The following is a 26955-nucleotide window of genomic DNA, read 5'->3' as shown; positions in this document are numbered from 1 at the left end:
TGTGTTAAATCTGTTGCCCATGGTTGAAGGCATGGTCCTGCAAGTCATGGAACTGGATGAACTAAGTGATGGATGGGACTAACCACGCTTACCCATGCAACCTTAGCTTGTCCACCTTGTGTGATTCCCCTTTGACTTCTTATATTTGTGATTTGGCTGGCCTTCTAAAAAATGGATCTTGGAGAGACTTGTGTTGCCTTTGGGCAAGGCTTCTTTAACAAAGGAAATGTGCTAGATTGCCTGCTATTATGATCCATGCTAAAGCACTTACCTTTAAAAAAAATGGTTCCAGTTAATTTACGAACTTAAAATCCCCTACTAATTAAGTACCATTTTAATAGGAAACACTATAGGTGCCTTAAAAGAAAGTAGAAACCAAATGGCCGTCTTTTTGCTGATGGGAAAATATTGAGACTAACATTTGTCTACAGAAGATATCTTACTCCTAACTGCTGAAGGAAGAACTTTCCTGTTCACAGAAGTAGCAGTAGAAAAATGTAAAAAGGAAAAGTTGCAAAGCTTCAGTGTACTGCAGAGAACTAGCAACGTGTCATGCATTAGTGAGAAACAATTAAGTTACGTTTGTTGAAACCTTGAGAGAGAGGAAAGGACTACATGACTTTGGTGATGTAAAGGGACTTTCAGATGGGCACAGGTCTGAGGGTTGTGTTTGGAGCTGTATTTCTGGCTAGATGCCCAAAGCACTTTGATCACTTTAACTCATACTGACACTCAACCCAAGGTAAAATCAGCCCACCTTCTGTGATAGAGAGGCACTTTCTGATGGTGTAAGGTCTCTGGGGAGCACCCATTCCCAAGAATGGGGGACATCCCAGATGCCCCAGGGTGCAGCTAAAGGAGGGGGTGAGCATCTTGCCAGTGGAGATCATGAGGACCTCGGTCACCTAGGGCACTCAGGATACAGGCCAAAGGCAAGGATATCCAGTTCCTAGTGGAGGCAGATATCTGAGATGGCCTTGGGACAGCATCACAGACTGTGGTTGAGAAGCTGATACAAAGCCCTGTAGGTATCTTCAAGATAGAAGGTTGTTCAGACCAGTGGCCTCGGTCAAGGGTACCTTTTCCAAGAGGATGGAAATTCCAAGGGAATTCAGGCTTATGAAGGTCTTAGCACAGAGCTTCCCATCTCCTCCTTATCACCATATTGGTCTGCAGAGGGTAGGCAGGACCCTGTTCAGAGGGCCTTTGACAGAGGATACTGGTGCTTACATTCTAACTAGTATAGCAGAGCTCCGCTGATTACATGTGACAGTCAAAGATCAAAACACCAAATTCACGTTAAAGAAATACATTGTCTCTGGGAGCTAGGAAGTGCACAGGTGGATCTGGCTTCAGGCATGACCATTTTCAAGAGGACGCACATCAGAGCTGGCTGTTTCCCAGCTCTCCTTTGTTCTGTGTGTGGACTTTAACCTCTGTGTACTCTCAGGCTTTCTCCACTCCATGGGAAAATAGTTTCCATCAGCTTTGAGCCTATTTCTCTTTTCAAAGTTCCTTTTAGTCGCACAGAGCCACAGATTGTTCCTGCTGGGTGATGTGCCTATCATGAACCAGTCTCTGGGGCCAGGGATGAAGCTGGGTTTTGTTTGTTTGTTTAAAGAAGTCCTGATGTTTCTCAGCTGTACTTCATTCTGGGCTTCCATGATCCTCCTGCCTTAGCCTCCCGAGTAGCTGGGACTACCAGGAGTGCCACTGAACCCAGCTGAAGCTGGCTTTTTGGCAAGGCCCAGGTTATATGCCTACTCTTGAGGCTGGGGCAGTAGAGTGAGGACTCCCCAACCCCATCCCAACCACATGGAATGATGGATTAATGTGGGACAGATGACACATGTGATTGCACTCTCCCATCAGAAAAAGAAAAAAATCCCTCTTCATTTCCACGCCTCAAGTTCTTAATTGACTTTCTTGCATTTACTCTCAGACAACTTTAAGAGGAGAAATTGGCAATCCTTGCCAGCTCACCTTGTCTCTCTCTCTTTTTACTTTGTAATTCATTGTAATCAAGTTTTCACTTGCATTACTCTTCTGCCACATCTAAAGGCCTGTAGTGAGTCCCATCCCTAGGATAGTGATTAAGAATTCATTGTAGAGCCAGCTAGCTGGGTGACTTTGGGCAAGTTGCCTAACTTCCCAGGATTTTAGCTGCCTTCTCTGTATAAGTGGGAGGTTGATAGTTCCTACCAACTGGAGTTGTTGTAGGGAGCTAATGAAATTACACATGTAAAGCACCCAGAGCAGTGCCTGCCATAGGGAGTGCTTACAAGTACCAGATGTTATTAAGGAGTCACTGCATTTGACAACCTTGCCCCTCTTTGCTTCTGAAGGCCTTCTCTTCTCTATCATTTCCCATTGCCTCTTCCCCACTTCCCCTTCCCTAACCCGCACCATGTCTCTTCAGTCAGCTCCTCTCTTGTCCCAGCACATGTGTGCCCAGGGTGTCCTGTTCCAAAGTGTTCCTTTTATATTTTGCCACAGGTTTCCCCCATGTGATTTCATTCGCCCTGTTTATCACTGAGAGTTCTGAAATAGTACATCTCCAGTCCAGGCCTCTGTCCTGAGCCCCAGACCAGGCTCTTTGACAGCTGCTAGAGTATTCAGTGTTAGAAGTACCTCAAACATACCCCAAACTGAAGTCGTGATCTTGCCTTCCGTCTTAAGTTGGCTTCTGCTTCTATAAATTTGATATCATTTAATAGCAGTGTTTACTCTCACTCACACTCTTGCCCCTTTTCTGTATTACCATGGCTGCTGCTTTTGAACCAATCTTTGTCATATTTACTTAGATAACCTACTTGGCCTTACAGTATCTCTCTCCCTACTACAGCCCATCTTCCACACTCTCCCAGTTATTTTCATACAAAATAAAGCTCTAATCGGCCACCACCACCCACCGCTGAACTACCTAACTCCCTCTTCCACTTAGCTTAGCTTACAAACTAAGCCACCCTCTTTGCCAACACTTCCCTCACCCAACCCTGACCCCTGCCACACTGAACTTCTGAGCGTGGCACACCATGTCTGGCTAACTTTTTGTATTTTTTGTACAGATGAGGTTTCACCATGTTGCCCAGGCTGGTCTTGAACTCCTGGACTCAAGCAGTTCTCCTGTCTTGGCCTCCCAAAGTTCTGGGGCTACAGGCGTGAACCACTGTGCCCAACTCTTTGTTTTTTCTTGATACTAGATTTGTAGCTTAGCAATAGCCCAAATACCCATTGTGATTTAGCTGTTTACAAGTATTTCTCCTAATACAGTGTTTAACATACACTAGACATTCTTATTTCTTGAGTCACTGAATGAATAATGACTGAATGAGTTGATAAAATGGAAATACAGTAAACACATACAATATTATGATCTTGACATTCCCCAAACTTGCCAAACTGTCTATGAAATGAATAATTTGTTCCTTACCAAAACATGTACAAGAAAGAAGTAACCACTACTGCTTTGTCTCTTTTTGTGTTTATAGTAATTTCAGTACTTAAAAATTCAAATCATTTCTTTGACTGCTGTAATGCTTTGTTGAGGAAAATTGATGTGTAGAGACAGAAGATACCATGACCTCTCTGGCTTACAGACTGTAGGGAAGTTTTTCTAAATTCTCTTCTCTCACATTGGTAGCATGTGCAGTATTGCAGCATGGCCCTTCAAATCTAAAATATTCAGCTATGTGCAGTAAAAGGTACCCTTCTATGTCATCGAGAGAGGGAAGAAAGTTTTATCATGATAGAAATGCTCATACTCTGAGGATATATTAGAGAGTGAATACTTGAGGGTAGAATTAATCAAACAACTCTTCTTGATGCTGGATATTTTAGCCTAAAGGAAAAAATAATACATGGGTTTAGCTTTGAAATGTTTCGACAATTTCACTGATTGTCCAGAAGTCATTGTGTGCCCACTTTCTTCATGTGTTCATCTATTGCCAGTGTTACTTTCTGTGCCAAGATATGAGAAACTTGCTATTGACTTAGTCATGTTCTTGCTAATGTCCCATAGCACCGAAAATAAGGTGATTATGCAGAAGTGGGGGCCCACCTTCCAAAGACAGTGGAGGTTTCCCAAGGCACTTCCAATCCCAGAAAACAGTGAATTCACAAACATCCACATGTTTTCCCAGCTCTCCTCTCAGTCATCATTTTAGCTCCTCCCCAGATTCTTTCATATTCACGTTACTTAAAAAACCCAACTAAGCCAGGTGCAGTGGCTCACGCCTGTAAACCCAGCACTTTGGGAGGCCAAGGTGGGTGGATCACCTGAGGTCAGAAGTTGAAGACCAGCCTGGGCAATATGGTGAAACCCCACCTCTACTGAAAATACAAAAATTGCTGGGCGTGGTGGTGCATGCCTGTAACCCTAGCTACTCAGGAGGCTGAGGCAGGAGAATCACTTGAGCCCGGGAGGCGGAGGTTGCAGTGAGCTGAGATTGTGCCGTTGCACACCAGCCTGGGTGACAGAGCGAGACTCCGTCTCAACAACAACAACAACAAAAACCCTCTAAAGTCATTTATAGTATACCTATGCACTGTGAATCTGCAGTATCACTGGAAAATTACCCTCCTTCATGAAGTCAGCTATCTTTCTGCTCAGCCTCCCAATTTGTAAATTCTAAGTGGATGTTCCTAGTAGCATGTGCTTTTAGCCATGATGCTGAAGGTTAGCTCTTGAATGTATTTTTCATAGCATACAGTAGTCATATTATAGAACTAGAAACTTACGAGATTTAACAAAGATGATTAGCATAATAGACTTAACACTCACCAGCATAATAGACTTAACTTTCACCTGCTACATGAAACCATCTGTGTCCATACCATTCCCCACCTTCCTTTCCTCTGAATTATTAATACCATACCTTTTAGCACTTGGTAGAACACCATTGTGGGTTCACTATTGTTACATTTTAGTCTTTTCAGAAAATGTGCATATTCTTTTGGGGGGACCACTATTTAGATTTTTATGTAAGTTGTGTATTTATTATGTTAAGAAAAAACACAAGGGGCCCAGCCCGGTAGCTCATTGCCTATAATCCCAGCACTTTGGGAGGCCAAGGCAGGTAGATGGCTTGAGCCCAGGAATTCAAGGCAACGTTGTGAGACCCCATCTCTATTTTTTAAAAAAACAGGCCAAGCGTGGTGGCTCACGCCTGTAATCCTAGCACTTTGGGAGGCCAAGCTGGGCAGATCACCTGAGGTCAGGAATTTGAGACCAGCCTGGCCAACATAGTGAAACCCCATCTGTACTAAAATACAAAAATTAGCCATCCATGGTGGCGTGTGCCTATAATCCCAGCTACCCAGGAGGCTGAGACCAGAGACTTGCTTCAACCTGGGAAGTGGAGGTAGCAGTGAGCTGAGTTTGTGTCACTGTACTCCAGCCTGGGTGACAGAGCAAGACTCCATCTCAAAAAAAAAACACTCAAGAAGAATTATATCATACAGATAAGAACCACCTAACCACCTTTTTACATATACAAAAATCACCGATAATCTCACCATCCAGGGATAATGTCTGTGGTTAACATTAGGGATATAATACTCTAGACTAAGATATATATATATGTATATATATGTGTGTGTGTGTGCGCGCGCATGTGTGTGTATTTTTTTAACTAAAAATGTTCCTATACATACTGTATTGCACTTGCTTTTTGCTTTTTCACTTAATTATATTGAAAAACTTCACCTATGTTATCTTTCTTCAGCCTTATTTTAAATGATCACATAAAAATTTTAATGTATGCCTGTACAATAATGTACATAACCAATTCCTGATTATTTATATAATTTGTAATTGTATCTCATGGATTATTTTCTTTTATTTTCTTGCTTGAGGAGACAACTATGAATATATTTGTAGCAATAGTTTTAAACAAATTTTATGATATTAATTTCTGAAATCATATTAAGATTGAATATATTGAAACTCAAATATTTTTCTCACTCTAGGAGAGCACAAGCTTCATTTTATCCCTGCCCTGATTGGCCCCTTCCTAGAAGTGACCTTGATACCCCAGCCAGATCTTCGGAATGTCATGATTCCAATTTTTCATGATATGATGGACTGGGAGCAGAGGCGGAGTGGCAACTTTAAACAGGTAGGCAGAAGTGCTCCTCAGAAGAGTTGGAAGAGTTTCAACTCTCCTGAAGCATCTGTGAACTTACAGATTCAACTCCGAGTTGGGAAATGAACACTGGGCCAGCAGACCTAGATTCCAGCCTGGCCTATCCACTCCCAAGCCACACAGCCGTGGATACTTCTCAGATCCTGTGTTGTCCTGAGCCTCCAGTGAAGCCCTGAAAACCATTTGATTCCTTTTCAGCTGAAAAATTTTGTGATTTCCCAGATCTGTATTTAAGAACTTGCAGAGACTTTATTTGCACCCAGTTGGACACAGAGCAGAAGAATCGAGAGTTAATGATTAAACTCATTGAGCTCTCAGTGGTCTGCACATTGTATTTGGCGAATCGCTTAGCTTTGAGCATTTGATTCACAGTATGTTTTATTGCTCTTTGCTTGAAGCATTGAGAATTAATTTAAAGGAAAGAGCTGTGGAAATTCTTACAAAGGAAATTCCAAGGGAATGAGCTTGCCATTTCTCATTGACATAGGTTCTAACAGTTATGCTCCAATTTTGGGAAAACAGGCATTCTTATTACAAAAGCAGATCTCTTAAGGAATCCACTGCTTTTGCCCTGCCACGTCCTTCATTTTGGAGATAGTAGGCCTACTGTCTGTTCACACAGTCACGGCACAAACCTGTGTGCCCACAGGGTTTGGCACTTCCTCATGCTTCTCCGGAAGAAGCCTCCCTCAAATCTCAGGAATGATTGTCAACTGGTCAAGCAATCTGACTGCAGACATGGAACCTTCCTATTGCCAAAAGCATGGGTGTTTCGCCTGTATTGGTATACACATTTATTTACGAGAAAGCTGATAAATGAATGAAAGACTATTTAAAAATTGTACTTAGGAAAGAAAACTCCACTTTCCTTCCCCCCGTCTTTACCTCTTGATTGAAATTTGGTTTAAAGGAATAATAATCGGACTTAGTCTTTTGACAAAGTCAAGTATTCCTCCCAGTCCCTAAATGTTTTAACTGTCTCTGGCCATAGAGAAGTTTTTCATTTTCTGTCTCTTCCACCTCAGATAGATATAGATGAAGGAATATTTTTCCATTCCTGATATTCAAGTTCCAAAGGATTTACATCCTGGAAAATATAAATGTTTTGACTACAGTTTTCAGGAAATATGTCCTTTCTCTCTCGCTGCTTATTGCTGACTTAGACTATTGCTATGGATCTACCATCTGTACGTGGGTAAGGCAAGTTCTCAACTTCAGCAAAGATCTAGTGCAACCTCAAACTGTTTTGAGAAAGAAAATAGATGTAAAACACATCAAAGATTTAAATTAATGTATGTGGATATGTTAGTTTCCTGATGTCCTTATATATAGTGATGTTTAAAAAAAAGAAAAAAGAAACAGGACTTGCCAGTTTTTATAGCTCTTAAAAAAGAATTCAAACATTTAAACTGGGCTGCAAGCATTTGTGTTTGAATCAACAAATAGATAGATGTCTTTGGCAGCAATAAACGCTACCCAGCCGGGAGTGTGAAGTCAAGTAACTCTATCTAGATTAGTCCCTTAGAATTCCAAAGAGATGCCTGCTATTAGCCGTAGCCGATAATGTCACTTTCACAAAATTTACCATGGCTTTTTCCTTGGCATAAATAAATATGTTTTAACTTGCCTAGAAATCCTACTTGTGAAGGGGAGGAAAGAGAATAATATTTGGGTATGTTTCAGGTGGAAGCCAAGCTAATTGACAAACTGGATAGCCTGATGTCAGAAGGCAAAGGTGATGAAACATACCGCGAGCTCTTCAACAGTATGTGAGTAATATGTTTATCTGAAGTTGATTCTATTCTGGGGTTTTGGTGTCAGTACTGAGCCTCTCTGCACCACGGTAGCTGAGAGCTGCAAAGACAGCTTAGGTCTCACAGGAGTGCTTTGTCTTTGTGGAGTGTGAAATAAAGGATAATTGCCTAACTCTGGCAAATGGATCTTATTATGTTGATGATTAGGCATATCTTCCTATTTTAATCTCTGATTAGGACAGGTTGCATATGTTACATAACAAATCTCACTCTTTTCATGCCTGATAATTTTAAAACCATTGCTGCAAGATAATGATTTTAAGTGGGGTTATAAGTGGGAGAGGGCAGAAGGGGAGTGATTGTAATGTTTGTGTGCACTTCTTTCCAAAGCCAGATACTGATGCTGATTTGCTGTTGAAAAATTAACCTAGTTTGCATTTGTTCTTCAACACCTGATTTAATTCATTAATACTGATTATTCACTCAGCATTAATCGCTTCCTAAATGCGTTTTATTAGAATGTCTCAGAAGCAAATCACTTTTAGTAAATTCTGTATTTTGGATTTGTATGGAAGATAGAGAAATAATGGAATGCTGTGAAGAGGCTTTAAGGTTGCCCTACCCATAGAATCTGATCATAGCCACAGGATGAATTGCTTGTACCAAGTATTCATGCGTTGTGTTTAAATCGCCAGAAGATACAGTGAGAATGTTTTAGTGCTTTGGGATTTCACTTCTGGCACTTGTTTTCTCTACAGTTTCCTATGGATCTTAGTCATTTTCAAATCTAACATATGTGCTAAGTATTTCTTTTTGAAAGAAGAATTCGCTTATTGTGCTTGAAAAATTTTTGCAGTTCTTTCAGAAGTGCAAAATAATTCAGTAACACATTTTTCTATAACAAAATATATTTGTATTTGTATTTATGCCCAAGTATCACCCAAAACTAAGTATCAGTGTGTTAGTATTGATGGCCAGGTCCAAAACTTTGTAATTCATTTTATGATTGTGAATTTACAACAGTAGAAACATTAATATATAGGCTTGAAGAATATTATTAGTGACTAATAGGTTAGATAGATTTTAGCATGCCTGATTAAAAATTATCTTGAAGCTTTTAAGAAAATTACATTAAAAGGAAAAGCCAAGAAGGGTATAGAGATTTCCTGTGGTGGTAGTGAGTGATAAAATATATTCTTTGTACTGGATTCTGAGCAATATCATTTTTTTCTGATATGGTAATTAAACCAGAAGTTTTCATAATTATTCACTAAGACCTCATTCATTCTAGTGTACAAAGCTTCAGTCTTTTATGACAGCTTGGAGTTTAGCAAGAATTTTGATTAAAATCTCATGCAGTATAATAAATTGCTTTTGAAAACTGCTCTCATTTCAGTTACTAGTCCTTGGTTTGAACAAAGAACCAAAATGAGAAAGCACTCAGTGAAATGAATCTCTTGAGATTTGTGATTAATTATTTATAACAAATTCACAAGATTAATAAATACTCACATAGATTTTTAGTGCCTCTTATCTACTTTAATAAAGGCTTGATAGTATGCAATTTCAATTGCTTGTGTATAAATATGACTTTGAAATAGAAGATGTGCCTCGACATTAGAATCAAACCAATAATTAAAATATTAAGCCTCTATAATTAGGACTATTTTAAGGTGTCTGATTCATTCAATAAAGATTTTTATACTTTTGTTGATTTTTAGGATATTACTAGAAATACTACTATAAATAATTTCCTTTCATGCTTTTATGATCAGCATATTGGGAATAAATCAAATCTAAAGTGATACTTAAGTGTCATTACTACCTGAGCACAAGAAAGAAGATGCGAATATTACTTTATTTCAGGAAACAATAAATTGCTTTTTTGGCAACAGAAATCACAATGAATTAGTATAATCACAATGAGTCACTGCACACGATATGAATTAAGAACACATGCCGTTATATGGTACAAATTCTCATTTGTTCTGTGTAATTCACGTCTAAAACTTCTTAAAATTTGTTCTGAAACTGAAAAGCTGTAAGTAGTTCACTGCTTTCTAAGTTGTAGTGCTTGCCAAAATGGCCCGCTTGGAGTAAAACTTTAAATTTGTCTAGTACCTTCCTTCCTAAGAACTCAACTCATCTTTCCCTAAGCCCAAACATTATCTTCATTAATGCATACTACATCTTTTTGAAATAAGTTTCAAAAAGATACATTCATTTTGATAACACTGAAATTCTAGATTATAGACACCGACATGCAATATCCAGAAGAGAGTATCACAACTAAATTCTGCTTCCCCTGGCTCCACTTGATTCACTCATTCCACTGTATTTACTGGGCACTCCCCAGGGCTGGGCATGCAGCAGTGACTGTGCTGTAGGAGCACACAGTAGGTCTACCTACAGTCTTGGGGGTTCCAAAGGGACTTTCCAGAAGAAGTAACGTTCATCTCAGGTCTTTCTTAGTCTTTCACTCTGCCGTCTCCTATGTAGTTCTAAACAATTCAGTAAGACTCCACATTATTTCAAAGATTTTTAGTGATCACACATTTAATTACCATTTGGAGACAGAGAATTCACTATGTGACACCGTACCTTACATCTTTAACTCTTCTCTTTGGATTAAAAAGAGCATGTACAGACACAGTTGTTATGTATTAGAGTGATGACTTCTACATAACCCTGTTATGATACCAAGAGAGGGAGATTGAGGGTCAAATCCCCGACACACACACAAATTTCTTTCATAGAGGGAAAACCTGGTGAGCAGTGTCATCCCTGCAGGGCCATTATCTTGCTTCCCAGTGTTAGGAATTTCTATTGCACAGAAGAAAGAAGCCTTATCAATTAGCAATGAGAAACCCCCTTTCACTGTTATTAGGGCTCCCTATATGCTCAATGTGGGCACATGGGCGTTATCATAGAGCAAATGAAAATAGCCACTCTCACCCAGGTTACCTAGAAAGACTCTTGTCTTTTTGCTGATAGCCTCTCTTTCTCAGTTTGTATCAGGTAAACAGAAATGGCAAGCTTCCCGAGAGAAGGAACAAGGCTGGCTGAGCACACAGATGATCTGGGTTTTAGACTCAGTCCTAGCATTTGGTCTTGAGTTAGTCAAGGAAACAGGCTGTGCATAACTTTGCCTCTCCTTACAAGACGATTGTGTAGTTCTTACTGCATCAGAAGTCTGTGCAAATTAATGAAACTTATGCCCATAAAAGAAGTCTCCATGTATTTTTAGAATTATTACCTAACCTGAGTTCTTTGTTTTTCAGCCTCTAAAGTATGAGGTGTAGGCTGTCACGGGGAAATTTCTACATCATTCCACATTGCTTTTTGGCAGGCAGATTTTCATTTGAGTTCAATACAATTTGCACTTTAAGCCTGAAACAGGTGCTGCTCAGAGTTTTTAAAAGAAAGCACATTTTAAACAAACTAGGGGACCTTCCCCTGCAGGACTGGTCAGGGCAGATTCCATGCCTTCCATATGCAGTCTCCACCCTTGACCTAAGAAACAGTTTAGAATAAACCAGAAAAACAGGATGAGAGATGCATAGGAAACAGAGGAGGAGACAAGACAGAAGGCTGGGCACTAGGATGCCAATAGCAAGAGAAAGAGATGGGGGATGATGGAGAGAAAACTTGGAAGAGAACATAGCCACAGACAAGAGAAAGCTTTGACAAAACAGCTTTCTTCTTGAATGTTTATTTTTGAACTAAGTACATATATGATATGCTTAGATTGTACTTGTAAGAAATGTTTTCTCTCTTATTCCTGAAATTAAGATGAAAGACAAATAAGATTCCAGACAGAAATGACGATCATTAAATTTCGAGGGGTAGGGAAGTATCCACATATTGCCATGCTTATGTTCTTACTTTTATCTTTTGGGGAAAGTTCAATCATAAAGCCTTTGCCAAATACTGTGTTAATTTGCTGAGAAGTGGGAGTGAAAGTAACACAGATTCTAATTATCATGATTGTTATTACTTTGTGTTTACATAGTACCTCTGCTCCAAGGTGCTTAGGGTTAGGGGAAATGTAGGAGGAGAGATGTGGTTCGGTACTTGTCATCAGTCTGCTCTAACAACCACACAGAAAATCCTCTGTGATCAGTGACAAAATGAATGAAACCGTTGAGTGAGTGCACAGATAGTACAATATGTATTGAGTGGGCAAATGTTAAGTGAAAGGAAAAAACGCAAAACGTCATACCGTCTGTACAAGGATTTTCCTGTAGCAGTTGCATTGCAGTAAAATTGCTTGGATGAAGATGCATTCCACTGAGAGGTAGGAAAATATTTTTATGTGAATAAAGCAAGATCTTGCTTAAAAGTAAACTTGGAGGCACTCCTGTTTTTGCTTTTTGCAGTGTTATTTGATGTGGTAAGACGCAAGCCTCTGTTAGTGTAAGAGAGAAACTAGGAAAAAATGTCTTTGAGCTGTGAGATGCTTGTGTATTTTGAAAATATGATTATATGCATGTGTTTGTATTTTATGACTTGGATAATCTGAAAATCAATTTGCTTTGTCAATGCTTCCTGGATTAGAATTCCACTATTTGGTCCCTATCCTAGGTAAGACATTGTTTGCAAATTGTGCTACTTGTGAGATGTTGCAGTGGTTGCTAAGGCATTTAAGGTACTGATGAAAGTAAAGTGGTTGTCATGGTGACTGATAAAAATAAATGTTGAAAATGCCCCGGGTTCTTTCTTTTCCAGTCTACTAAAGAAAATTGAGCGGGAAACATGGCGGGAAAGTGGCGTTTCATTAATTGCTACTGTAACTCGTCTAATGGAGAGGTTGTTAGATTACAGGTAAGCCAAGTCGCATGTTTTTCTGAACTCCAGTTCATGCTAAACTCCAGTTAGAAAATCAAATAGAATGCAATCAACGTTCCACTCTTGTGGAACTCTTGTGAATCACTCAATTGATTATCAGACCATGGAACCTGGTGTACTAAGATAATGAACTTCTAACCAGCTGGTTCAGAGCCGTTAATTTGAGCTTTTGCTTCTTTTTTGTTGCTTTGTTTTGTTTTTTGATAGTTCTTTCAAAGTCTTGGTGAATTGAGAGGATTCTCAGAGTTCCTGAGAGTTCTCTCAAAAAAAAAAAAAAGGAATCTTTATTTTGGTATTTAAACTTAGCCCCTAGAACCGGTAGAACCAATCCATTTTCGGGTGAAAACAGTGTAATGGAGAATTGTACAGTCTTGCTATTCTCTTAAAAAGGGGACGTGGGTGGGATGAAACTTACACTGTCACCTTCCGTAGACCTATGTTTTTTATTTTTATATTATCTAAACTGTTAAAGTAGTTCATCCCACTTAAATACATGGTGGTTTGGTGTTATTTTAGGAATGAAACCCTCATTCTCGTTGTTAATGGCCAAGCTTACCAACCACTTCTCATTCCACTGTAGAAAGTGTACAATAACACACTTTCACTCTAACTTCCTGAGCCCATGTCCATTGAGAGGGAGCATAATCTTGACATGGCAATGCAATTCTTAACGGAAGCTGATGCTCAGGAGTCTCTGACTCCCCAGATTCCCCAGAGATTAGATTATCAGCCCTTGGAGCATGCAAATTGCCTCTGGTCTCTAAAAGTGGCTTCTTTTTTTTCTTTCTTTCTTTCTTTCTTTTTTTCCCCCAAAAAAGAACAAATTGTGTTTGCCCCTAGGAAGGAAGTTCTGAGTTCTGACTATTGCTTTTTGTTTTTAGGGACTGCATGAAAATGGGAGAGGTAGATGGCAAAAAGATTGGCTGCACAGTTAGCCTTCTGGTTAGTAAACTATTCCCCTTTTTTTCCTTTTCTCCTAATACTGGTATTTTTTTTCCCAGAAATACTATGTTTTGTTTGTGTTTAATCTGCAATGTGATGTTTCTTAGAAGAGTTATTTCTAAATTTACAAGTGTTTTTAAGAGAAGCATAGTGAGCTACAGGTTAAATTAAAGCCCAGGAAATCCTCAGTCCCCGACATTACAAAGTGCATCCCTGCATTCCCCACAGCCCTAAGAGGAGACCCCTGTGGGATCCCAGAGTGATGCTGTTTGGTTTCCTGGTTGTACTACTCCACCCTCCTAGAGTCTTGTTGCTGTCCTGGGAAAAAGCACTGTGTTCCCTGTCAGAGGTCTTTCTACTTTTGTGTAACAATTTCTTTCTGTTCTTCTTTTCCTTTCTCACAGAGTGATATGCAGTCCATATTTTCTTAAATATTAGTGATCTCTTCTTTTGTGAACTTATGACAGTTTTCTATTTAACACGCTAATTTTCACTCTAGCTTTTTTGCAAATTGAATTCATAATAGCACTTTTGTTAAGGTTTGCTTTATAACTAGGATGACCAAGCAGGACATTTTTGAGAGTAAAATTAAACATTCTGTAAGAATAACAGGCTAATCCAAAGCTGTCCTGGGCAAGCCAAAATTTATATAAAATGTCACATAACTGACTATTAAATAGAATGGTATTCTTACCACAGAGCAAAGGAGTAGCCCTACATTTAGACATTTATTTTTCATATTTTCGCATAAGTCAAATTAATGCTTTTGATAAGTTCCTTTAATCAGATCTGAAGTACAGGAAAATATGAAATACAGGAAAAGTCTAGTTCTGTATTTATGAATCTCATGATTTCTTTTTGTTTTATTTTGTAGAATAAAGGAATCCTTGCCGTCTATTACATTCTAAGTTCTGCACAGTCATCCTTATCCTTACTCTGATCATTTGAGTTCCTCACATACCGTATTGTTCTCTATTTGCTTGCACCTTGAAATTCTTTTTTGTCCCTACTTTGATTTTGCCTTTTCTTAGCTCATCAGTTTCTGTCTTTTTGTTTTGTTTTGTTTTGTTTTGTATTACTTTGTCTACTTCTGTCACAGTCCGTCTTCAAAGCTCAGGGCTTCTGCTTTCTTGTGACTGTCTTTTCATCTATTTTCCTCATTTTTTGCTGCACTGCTCCTCATCTCTGAGTCTATGATGGTATCCGTCTTTATCACACCCACTGCCTCCTCCACATTTTTAATCTAATTGTTACATCTCCACCTCCAATATTGGTTCCTAAAAATAGTGAAACCTAAGCATCCTCTATCAGGCCACATCTTGTTCACTTTCTTCCATAATGTTTTCATTAGACCCAACAGTAACCTGTAGGCCATCAGCCCAGGCTCACTGGGTCAGACCATTGACCTCTGCTCTCAATACTCATTTCTAACCTTGAACATAGTCATTCCCTCTCTTAAATTTCCTAGTTGATTCTCCAGTTTCTTTTTTTTTTTTTTTTGAGGCGGAGTCTTGCTCTGTCGCCCAGGCTGGGGTGCAGTGGCCAGATCTCGGCTCACTGCAAGCTCCGCCTCCCGGGTTCCCGCCATTCTCCTGCCTCAGCCTCCCGAGTAGCTGGGACTACAGGCGCCCACCACCTCGCCCGGCTAGTTTTTTGTATTTTTTTAGTAGAGACGGGGTTTCACTGTGTTAACCAGGATGGTCTCGATCTCCTGACCTCGTGATCCGCCCGTCTCGGCCTCCCAAAGTGCTGGGATTACAGGCTTGAGCCACCGCGCCCAGCTCTCCAGTTTCTTACCTGCTTTTGCCAGCCTCTCATCACAGTCAAGACCTTCAGCCTGAGTTTCTCTCACGTCTCTGCTTGTATGTCAGTGTTGGGAGAAAAGCTAAGTGCTTTAGGTCTTCTCTGTCTTCTTAACCCTGATTCTGCCTCAACTCCAGGCACAAAGTCTCATAAATAACCTCAAAGCCTTTACCTTTCCCCAAAGTAATGCTCTCCATTCTTCCATCTTCTTTCACAAGTACCTTCCATTTGGAGATGAACAAATAAATATAGACCTTATGTTCATTTCCACAATTGGTATAAAAGAAGAGATCACTTCCTTGGATGAAAGAATTAATGCTCTACCCTTAATGTATTTAGTCTCCCAGTAGGAATACACCTGAGATTTAACATAGTATAATCAGTGGCCACATTACTAACCACTTGGGACATTATCCTGATAGCTTTGCACTGACCAAGAATAGTCCTTCTAGAATATTTTAACACTTCGAAAGCTCTACTTATTTCAGACTAGCAGAAGAATACTTATTAAAGAACCAAAAATATCACTTTGAAGCTAATCGTTTTAGCCTCTACTCCATATGAAAAGTTCTTGATTTTTTCTAGTAGCAATGTGGTTCTCTTCAATTACTCACTTCCTCTTAGAGACTTCTCTTAACTTTTTGGAAAAGTCAATTCCAGATTGTCTTCAGGAGAGCTTTGGCATCCCTTACAAGATCGGAGTTAAATTGTTTTTTCTAAAAAAGTAATATTTGATATGACTAATACTAGGAAATGTAATTATTGTTTTGTTCTTTGTGTCACACACTTTGTCAGACATTTGAAATATTATCATCTGCTGACTAGAGATTTTTTTTTTTAAGATAACTATTTATTTAGAGTGATTGCTTGTTTTGTTCTCAAAGCTGCTTCTTACCAGAAAGCTATTAGAGCAAATCATCCTTTAATAATATAAAAACCTGCTGTGGAGTTGTTAGATTTGTGTTTATGGTACAACAATTCTTGCTAATTAAAATAATTTTGGTTATAATAAGAGAGATGTGAATAGCATTATTTACTGAACTTTTTAAAGAATGCCAAGATCTACAGGAGACAAGAGTAAAAGAAGGAGGATAATGGTATAAATTGAAAAAAAAAATTTATGTTGTATTTGACTTAATATCAATGTCTCAAAGTTGGAAGAGTCTTCAGATTGAAGAACGGACATCTGTTAGGTAATGGGCAGAAAGTACATTTGATAGCAGATCCTTAGGCTTCAAGCCCAAGTACCATTTCAACAGCCACATTTGCTAGGTTGGTCCATTATTACCAAAGCCCTGTCTAGCTAATCAACTTTAAAACGTTTTTAGAATTCCTGGTCTTTCCTCCTTAGAAAAGCCTGTCACTCCCTCAAGTCAACAGATTTATTCCCTCATCACTGATTTCCCCTTCTTCCACACACCAACTAGCATCAATTAAAACAGTAACAATAAGTAGTGATAGTAGTTCAAGTGTCTCCAGCAGAGATTTCGTAATGCACAATGATTTGTTCACTAAACGTGTCTTGTTTGGAGACTGACAACATTATGCTTTTACTAGAACCCAACTTCATTTATATTCACTTTTATGTTGACTAAGTTCAGTGAGGACTTATGTGCTTTATAATGTGGTGAAGAAGTAGCTTTGGATGCTTATGAGTATGCCTTTAAAATGCCAGCCTAGGCCAGGATCAGTGGTTCGTGCCTGTAATCCCAGCACTTTGGGAGACCGAGGCAGGTGAATCACTTGAGGTCAGGAGTTCAAGACCAGCCTGGGCATCATGGCAAAGCCCCATCTCTACTAAAAGTTCTTAGTTGGGTGTGGTGGTACACACTTGTAATCCCAGTTACTCAGGAGGCTGAGGCAGGAGAATCACTTGAACTCGGGAGGCGGAGGTTGCCGTGAGCTGAGATTGCACCACTGCACTCCAGCCTGGGTGACAGAGTGAGACTCCGTCTAAAAATAAAATAGACAACATAATGTGTCCAGGTAAGTAAAAGTTGAGTTTTTGTTAAAAACATTTTAGAAATGTTTCTTAAGATCTAAACACTTCTTAGGAAACAAAATATTTTCAGTAAGCATGTTTCTATAATAATAATTTGAAATAAAATCTCTTAGTCCCTTTATGTTTTGGACATAAACTAGAAACATTTGAAGTCCAACACGTAGGAAATGCAGAATAACATCTTAAAAATAAAGAGCCTTTTTATTTACCCTCCTTCACATTCTTTTACATTACTTTTACTCATCCTTACCTGTATGTCTTAGAGACTTTTTGCTTTTTTTTTTTTTTTTTTCTTTTTTGAGACGGAGTCTTGCTCTGTCACCAGGCTGCAGTGCAGTGGCATGATCTTGGCTCACTGCAGCCTCTGCCTCCTTGGTTCAAGCAATTCTTCTGCCTCAGCCTCCCAAGTAGCTGGGATTACAGGTGTGTGCCACCACACCCAGCTAATTTTTGTATTTTTAGTAGAGATGGGGTTTCACCATATTGGCCAGGATGGTCTCGATCTTTAGACCTCGTGATCCACCCACCTTGGCCTCCCAAAGTGCTGGGATTACAGGAATGAGCCACCATGCCAGCTGAGACTTTTTTCTTTAGAGCAAAATATCTTTGAAATTTAAAATGAAAGAAACTGTCCTTTGAATATAAATCAACAAAGTTAATAAATGGGTTAATCTGTTACATATTCTTAATATTTTTTAGTTGAACAGGCTGATTGTTCATTGACATTTAAACTAACAAAAAATCATAGAAAGTAAAGAAATAGGAATCAGGGATAATAACCTGACAATAACAAGATGGGGGCCGGGCGCAGTGGCTCAAGCTTGTAATCCCAGCACTTTGGGAGGCCGAGACAGGCAGATCACAAGGTCAGGAGATCGAGACCATCCTGGCTAACACGGTGAAACTCCGTCTCTACTAAAGAAAAATACAAAAAACTAGCCGGGTGTGGTGGCAGGCGTCTGTAATGCCAGCTACTCGGGAGGCTGAGGCAGGAGAATGGCATAAACCCAGGAGGCGGAGCTTGCAGTGAGCTGAGATCCGGCCACTGCGCTCCAACCTGGGTGACACAGCGAGACTCCGTCTCAAAACAATAAATAAATTTAAAAAATTAAAAAAAAAATAAGATACCAACTTATCCAGTAATTGCTAGGAACGACTGACACTGTCACTGAGCCACCTTACTTCATTTTTAGAGATATTCACATGGAAAAATGCATCAGTTCTCTTGGCTTCAGACATGGAACGTTAGCAGAGTAAAAGGCAGATAATTGTAGGCCAGACTGTTGAGGAACTATCCATACCTGTACTCTTATTTTACAGAACTTCTATAAGACTGAACTGAACAAGGAGGAGATGTATATACGCTACATTCACAAACTCTATGATCTGCATCTCAAAGCACAGAACTTTACAGGTAATTCTGTCTTTGCCTTAGATTGGGGAAGGGGGCTGGTGTATTAAGCATGATCATTCCTATGCTTTTCATAATTTGAGTGGAAGACTCAAGCATTTCTACTTTAAAATTAAAATTTATTTTTAGTTGAGTATATATTTCTGCAGATTCTATATGTATCATATACATGATACATATAGGCACACATGTAGGTTGTTTGACTATATCTCTGCATACTTTTTCAGAGGTTGCTCTTGGGATTACAAAATACATACATAACTTCTTGCAGTATGCTTATAGTTAAGATTTTAGCACTTCAAGTTTGTATTAGTCTGTTTTCACACTGCTGATAAAGACATACCTGAGACTGGGTAATTTATAAAGAAAAAGAGGTTTAATGGACTTACAGTTCCACGTGGCTGGGGAGGCCTCACAATCATGGTGGAAGGCAAAAGGCACATCTTACATGGCAGCAGACAAGAGAGTTTGTGTAGGGAAACTCCCCTTATAAAACCATCAGATCTCGTGAGACTTATTCACTATTATGAGAGCAGCATGGGAAAGACCATCCCCCATGATTCAATTACCTCCCACCTGGTCCCTCCCATGACACATGGGAATTGTGGGAGCTACAATTGAAGATGAGATTTGGGTGGGATGAGATTTGGGTGGGAACACAGCCAAACCATATCAAAGTTAAATATGAGAATTTTACAACTATGTAGGTCTCATTATCCTCCCCACTGTATGTTGTAGTTGTCATATGTATTACATCTACATACACTGAAAGTCCCGTCAGATGTCATAATTTTTGCCTTTCAATAGTCATACCTATTTTAACGAATTTAAGAGGATAAAAATACTTTATCCTATTTACTCAGATGTTTACCATTTCTGTTATTCTTTCTGCATTCATGAAGTTCCCAGGTTCCTTCTGTTATTATAATTTTTTGTTGAGCCTGAAGAGCTTGTTTTAGTATTTCTTTTAAAGCAGATCCAGTGGTGAAGAATCTTCTTGGTTTTCCTTCATCTAAGAATGTCTTTATTTCACCTTCATCCCTGAAGGATATGTTTGCTGGATACAGTATTGTAGGTGAACTGTTCTTTTGTTTCAGTACTTTAAAAATATAATTCCACTGTGTTCTAGCCTTAATGGTGTCTAACGAGAAATATGCAGTCATTTAAATTACTCACCTACGAGGCCGGACCTGGTGGCTCACGCCTGTAATCCCATCACTTTGGGAGGCCAAGGCAGGTGGATCACTTGAGCCCAGGAGTTATGGACCAGCCTAGAAAATGTGGCGAAACCCCCGTCTCCACCAAAAATACAAAAAATTAGCCAGGCATGGTGGTATACATCTGTAGTCCCAGCTATTCGGGAGGCTGAGATGGATCACTTGAGCCTGGGAGGCAGAGGCTGCAGTGAGCCAAAATCGCACCACTGCACTCCACCCTGGATGACAGAGCCAGACCCTGTCTCAAAAAATAATAAAAATAAATTACTCACCTACATGAAATTTGTAACTTTTTTCTGGTTATCTTCAGGACTTTATCTTTGGTTTTCAGTGGTTTGATTATTGTATGTATGGGCATGGTTTTCCTGTTTAGTTTAACTTGTTTGGGTTTGCTGAGTTTCTTGGATCTGTACATTTATTTCCTTTACCAAATTCGGGAAGTTCCCAAGTGTTATATCCTTAAATATATTTCTCTACCAGTTCTTCTCCTCATTTTGAGGACAGTAATGGCATTAATGTTGGGCCTTTTGATATTGTTCCATAGGTTCCTGGAACTCTGTTCCTTTTTGTTCAACTTTTCTTCTTCCTTTTTTTTCAGGTCACTAATGTCTATTGATTTAAGTCCACTGATTTTCTTCTGTCACTTCATTCAGCTATTGAGCCTTTCCAGTGAAATGTTTATTTTTGTTATCGCGTTATTCAGTTCTAAAATTTCCATGTAGTTATTTTCTTTTTACAACTTCAATTTCTTTGCAAAGAATGTCTATCTTTTTATTTATTCAAAAATGTTCACCTTTACTTCATGGAGCATGGTTATAATAACTACCTCATAGTCTTTGGCTATAATTCTAACATCTGCATCTAGTTGGGGTTGGCATCTTTTCATTGCTTTTGCCCTTTGAGAGTTGTTTAGTTTTTTAAAAGTCAGATAATTTTGGATTATATTCTAGACCTTTTGAATATTATGTTCTAGGACTCTGGATTCTGTTAAAATCTTTAGGAAGACATTAACTTTTTAAATTTTAACAGATAGAAGTCCTTGTTATATGGATCCATTGGTCTGTTCTACACTTGTGCACCTTGGAAATGAGTCTGACTTCATATACAGAATTTAGCATCCCTTTCTTGAGCTCCCTCCCCTCTGTGATCCTCCCCATTCTTCCTGTCTCCTAAGAACTTCCTTTCCTAGTACTCTGGCTATGTAGCCAAGGCTTGATCCTCTTCATGCCATGATGCTCTCTCTGCAATTGGTCTCTCTGTGGGCAAAGCAGTGAAAGAAAAGAGCTCATAGAAGGCACTACTGCCACTGCCACTGCACTCACTGCCACCCCTGCATTGTGCAGCTTTGTTTCTGAAACTCAGAGTGAGGCCAGAAATTTCTACAGAGCTTCACCCCACAGGGGACCTTCTACCCGGTACTCTGACTAAAGGAACTTTTCTTGGAGCTTTTTCTGTCTGTTCCCATTTGCAGTTCCAGGAAACAGGAAAGTCTAAGCCAGGAGATATGGAAGGCAAAAAATAAAAACAGAATTAACTGTGGTACGTCATTCTTTGAGTATTAGTTTTTTTCCTCAGTCCACCTGCTCTTACTTACTTTTCAGAGTCCTCCAATAGTTGTGTTATATAGTCTCTCCAGGCTGTTTAGTTGTAATCAGTGGGAGACAGAGGATGGAATGCATGTACTCCATCTTAAGCAGAACCCTTTAATTAGATTTGGGAACTACAAATCTTGGTCTTTTGCCACACTGTTCTTCCAAGGAACTCCTGTATCATGGTTCCTCCCCCAGCTTTAAAAGAGTAAGGGAATCCTTTCTGAAATGGTACTTGTGTTCCTAGAATTTACACATTCCTCTAGCTGAGGTTCCACTGTCTCAATTAGTAACATCACTGTTTACTCAGTCAGAAGACCCTGGTGTATCTTTGACTTTTCTAGCCTCCCTCAAATAATCATTCATGAAGTTCTGTTAATTCTGTTTCCTAGAAATCTCTCAAAACCATTTCCTTTTCACTGTTCCCATCTTCACTGCCTCAGTTAGACCTTCATCATTTCTCACCTGACTGCCTCTGGACTATCACCAGTTATTCTTTGGGACAGGAGTCAGCAAACTACAACCTACAGGCTAGCTACCTTATTTTGTAAGGGAAGTTTTGTAACAGCTCACCCATGCCCACTTGTTTATGTATTGTCTATTTCTGCTTTTGCGCCACAGTGGCAGAACTGAGTAGTGGAGACAAAGACCACAGCCTAAATTATTTACTGTCTGGCCCTTTAAGAAAAAGTTTGCCAACTCCTTCCCTAGATAGCACTCTCTTGTCAGTGTGTGTGTTCTACAAAATAAATTACAAATTCTTTATTCAAGGTCTGTTGTAATTGAACCAATGCCTGTCTATTCAGCCTCATCTTACTACTTGTACCACATACCCTCCTTTCATCCTTCAGGATCAGCTCCTTTGCCCTCTTTTCCATGCAGCCATCCCCCTCCTGAAGTTCTTTTTCTTCTCTTTCTCTCACCATCTCCATGCCCCACAATCCTCCCGTAGGCTGAGTGATTTTTCCCTTTTTCCCATCTCTTTTTTCCCACTGCATTTTTTCCAGATTTGTTTTGTTTTGTTTTGTTTTTGAGACAGAGTCTCATTCTGTCACCCAGGCTGGAGTAGAGTGGTGCGATCTCGGCTCACTGCCACTTTCGCCTCCCAGGTTCAAGCGATTCTCCTGCCTCAGACTCCTGAGCAGCTGAGATTACATGTGCCTGCCACCGTGCCTGGCTAAAGTTTTTTGTATTTTTAGTAGAGACATGTTGGCCAGGCTGATCTCGAACTCCTGGCCTCAGGTGATCCACCTGCCTCAGCCTCCAAAAGTGCTGGGATTATAGGTGTGAGCTACCATGCCCGGCCCCAGATTTCTATTAAAGTACATATCAAACTGCTTTTTTTAAATCAATAATTGCATATTATGTGATTATATATTATATATTGTGTATGTATATGCATGCATGTATATATGGATAATCTTCAGTTAAAGGGTCCTCTGAGTACAGTAATGATGTTTTCTTTTTTTGAGACAGAGTTTGACTCTGTTGCCCAGGCTGGAATGTAGTGGCACGATCTCGGCTCTCTGCAGCCTCTGCCTCCCAAGCCCAAGCAATCCTCCCACCTCAGCCTTCCAAGTAGTTGGGACCACAGGCACATGCCACTACAGCCAGCTAATTTTTTTTTTTTCAGTAGAGACAGGGTTTTGTCATATTGCCCAGGCTAGTCTCGAACTCCTGAGCTCAGAAGATCCACGCGCTTTGGCCTCCCAAAGTCCTGGGATTACAGGTGTGAGCCACCGCGCCTAGCCCACAGTGATGTTTTTCTTACTTTAGTCTTCTCAGTTCTTAGAATAGTGCCTAGCAATGTGAGATTTAAATAAATGCATCACAAATTAATGTACCCTTTAATTATTAAATATTAACACCTGATTAGCAGATTTTCTTTCTCAATATTGGTAATTCTCAATTCAAAAAGAAAAAAAAAGTAAACTTTTAAAAAATTTTAAAGTTCATTAAAAAAACGCAGAAGGGAAGTGAGGATAAGCTACTCCAGATATATAACAGATATATTTTGGTTCTCTGAAATAAAGTCCAAATTTGTCTGATTATATTTTAAAAACGGGTAAATCCCATTTGTTTACTGAACTTGCAGTCTTTATGTTCCCCAAAATCATAAGAAATCAGTTCTTTTCCCATGTAACATTTTATTCTTCTCTCTCATATCTTCATTTCTGTCCTTGGAGACAGTGAAATCGATGGGGAACTTTTCTGTCTTTCTAGGATTCTGTTTAAGTGACTTAACCCTTGTCCAGCCTTTTGTGACAGCATCTTCCATTCCTAGTTCATCTCTACTCTTCTCTCTCTCTTTTTTTTTTTTTTTTTTTTTGCATATTGGTGTCCTTGTAATACACTTCTCAAAATGGTAGAATGGGATTAATAAAAATTTACTACTGCTTCCTCTAGACACTTTTTTTCCTCAAATACATGTTGTCATTTTCCCCAATCAAATTCTGAAACAGGTGTAATTTGTCTTCACATCTTTTCCATGCCATCGCTTAGTCATTTGTCAGTTTCATCTGATTGCCTGCCAATGCCTTCTTTTCCCAGGCTTTCCCGGGGCACCTCACCCACACCTGGCATTCCACCCATCCCAGGACCTTACAAGGGCAAGCTGATTGGGAAAGCATTTGGGGACTGGAAACCTTCATTGCTGTTTTTGATTGGGGGAGGGGGATTGTTTTTGTTTTTGAGACAGAGTTTCACTCTTGTTGCCCAGGCTGGAGTGCAATAGCGCAATCTCAGCTCACTGCAGCCTCCACCTCCTGGGTTCAAGTGATTCTCCTGCCTCAGCCTCCCGAGTAGCTGGGATTACAGGCACCCACCACCATGCTAGCTAATTTTTTGTATTTTTAGTAGAGACAGGGTTTCACTATGTTGGCCAGGCTGGTCTCAAACTCCTGACCTCAGGTGATCCACCTGCCTCGGCCTCCCAAAATGCTGGGATTACAGGTGTGAACCACTGTGCCCGGCCTCTTTTTGTTTTTTAATTCTGCATAACATAAAATTTACCATCTTAACCATTGTTAACTGTACAGTTCAGTGATATTAAGTATAGTCACACTGTCGTGCTACCATTACCACTGTCCACCTCCAGAACTTTAACTTTGTTTGAGATGGGGGTCTCACTGTATCACTCACATTGGTCTTGAACTCACATAATCCTCATGACTCAGCCTCCCAAGTATCTGGGACTACAGGGGTGTGTCACCACACCTAGCTAATTTTAAAATAAATTTTTTTAGAGACGAGGACTCACTGTGTTGCCAAGGCTGATCTTGAACTCTTGGCCTCAGCCTCCTGGGTACCTGAGACTACAGGGGCAGAACTGTTCTCATCTTCCCAAACTAAAACTCTGTACCCATTAAACACTAACTCCCCATTCCTCTTACCCCTGGCCACTACTATTCTACTTTCTGTCTCTGTAAATTTGACTTTCATCACCCTTGAAGTCATCACTGCCTGTGGGTAGCTGTGGGAGGGACATCACTCAGTCTTCCTAATCCTTTGAAATGATCAGTTAGTCTCTGGGGTATTTTCTGAGTACTCACATGCTGGCAGATACACAAAAGAAATTTGAGTGACAAAGAAGCTAACTCCTGAGCCGGGTCATTGAGAGAAAGTAGGCGTTATTTCTGCTAAAGGGGAAAGAAAGTCTTGCAGGCGCAAGCTGTGAGGCCCTTAGGTGTGAATCGGAGAGGTATGTGAGAGGAAGCACAGCTTGTTTGGATGACAAGAGCAAAGAGCGTAGATGCGAGAACAAAAATACACATAGGGTTTCCTTAGATACTTAGCATTTATTATAATGATACATGGGGAATTAAACATCAGGAAATCATCTCAGGGATGTCAGAGAAAACTAGATGCCTATTAAAATAACAGCACTCTTCTGAGAATCTGGTTATTATAATTCTTGTGCAATCAGAGCAGTCTTCCATGGCTACCTATGTTATGGTGATTCAGCTCTGTGTCTGCATCCACCAGTTAACTGACACCCTTTAGTGGCTGCTTTCTCTGTCCATCTCACATTCAATCCCATAAAGAAAGAGACCAGCAAGAGTGCATGCAACAGAAGGCATCCCTGTCCCTGTCGGGCAGCCTTCTTGTGCCCAGCTGCCTCTGGACCACAGTGCATCTTGCTCATTCCTGGAAAGTGGATACTGGAGTCCGGGGGCTCCAACTATGAGGACTGGAGCCTCAGCAGCTACTGAAGCTTCTTAAAAGAGATGGAGGTGGGCTCTTTCATACCTGTACTACATGGAGAGCCAATGGGAAAATAGGGATAGAGAGACTGGTAAGAACCAGATCATGAGCAACCTTCTCTGTCACTGTAGGAGACCTAAATTTATTGTTTGAGCTACTGAGAGTCATTGACTGGTTTTTTTTTTTTTTTTTTTTTTTTTGAGACGGAGTCTGGCTCTGTCGCCCAGGGTGGAGTGCAGTGGCCGGATCTCAGCTCACTGCAAGCTCCGCCTCCCGGGTTTACGCCGTTCTCCTGCCTCAGCCTCCCGAGTAGCTGGGACTACAGGCGCCGCCACCACGCCCGGCTAGTTTTTTGTATTTTTTAGTAGAGACGGGGTTTCACCGTGTTAGCCAGGATGGTCTCGATCTCCTGACCTCGTGATCCGCCCGTCTCGGCCTCCCAAAGTGCTGGGATTACAGGCTTGAGCCACCGCGCCCGGCCCATTGACTGGTTTTAACCAGGGAAACAACATCATCATTTATTTGCACTGAAAGAAGTTCATATTGGTAACTGCAAACTGAGTGGAGGGGGATAAGAGACTGCTGGTGGATTAGGAAAGCTTTCACAATAATAATTGACCAGGAGATTGTATAAGCTCACCAAATGTAATTGAAGAGAAAAAAGACCAGAGCCTGTGATAGGGGCCCTGGCGCTTCTTATTGCAACTATCTTTTTTACATGGAGATGGCCACATCATACCATTATAACTTAGCATGTTACTTTAGGGCTTTATGTGTAGTTACCCTAAAGGCAAATAAATGAAGAAAAGGAATTACCATTGTTGATACCATCTTAAAAGCTATCATTATGTCTTTTGAGAAACCTATGAGGTGGAGTTAAATGGACTAATAACCTAAGTATTTGTCCATTTTATTCAATTTAGTAATTGAGTTGGCTATTACGACATTAGAGGAAAAATTATTATAGTCCTTTATCAGTGACAATTCTGGTCCCTATTCTTGATCCATTTGGCTATATTTACAGTTTAGGAAAAGGAGAG

General features: G+C 40.0%; 1 protein-coding gene across 4 annotated transcripts in view; it reads left to right on the top strand.

Moving 5' to 3' along the window:
• Positions 1-26955, top strand: part of DOCK4 (dedicator of cytokinesis 4) — a 474019-nt gene that overhangs the window by 401783 nt on the left and 45281 nt on the right. For 3 of the 4 annotated variants that reach the window (XM_073009284.1, XM_038004467.2, XM_007982617.3), the window contains exons 31-36: positions 5971-6119; positions 7830-7915; positions 12458-12484; positions 12629-12724; positions 13630-13690; positions 18816-18909. In XM_073009284.1, the coding sequence (XP_072865385.1) occupies positions 5971-6119; positions 7830-7915; positions 12458-12484; positions 12629-12724; positions 13630-13690; positions 18816-18909 (513 nt within the window). The remainder of the gene's footprint in view (positions 1-5970; positions 6120-7829; positions 7916-12457; positions 12485-12628; positions 12725-13629; positions 13691-18815; positions 18910-26955) is intronic. The other variant, XM_007982619.3, reaches the window with a different exon arrangement.

This window comes from Chlorocebus sabaeus, chromosome 21 (assembly GCF_047675955.1).
Source record: "Chlorocebus sabaeus isolate Y175 chromosome 21, mChlSab1.0.hap1, whole genome shotgun sequence".
Taxonomy (NCBI): Eukaryota; Metazoa; Chordata; class Mammalia; order Primates; family Cercopithecidae; genus Chlorocebus; species Chlorocebus sabaeus.
This window is presented reverse-complemented; position numbering and strand designations above follow the sequence as displayed.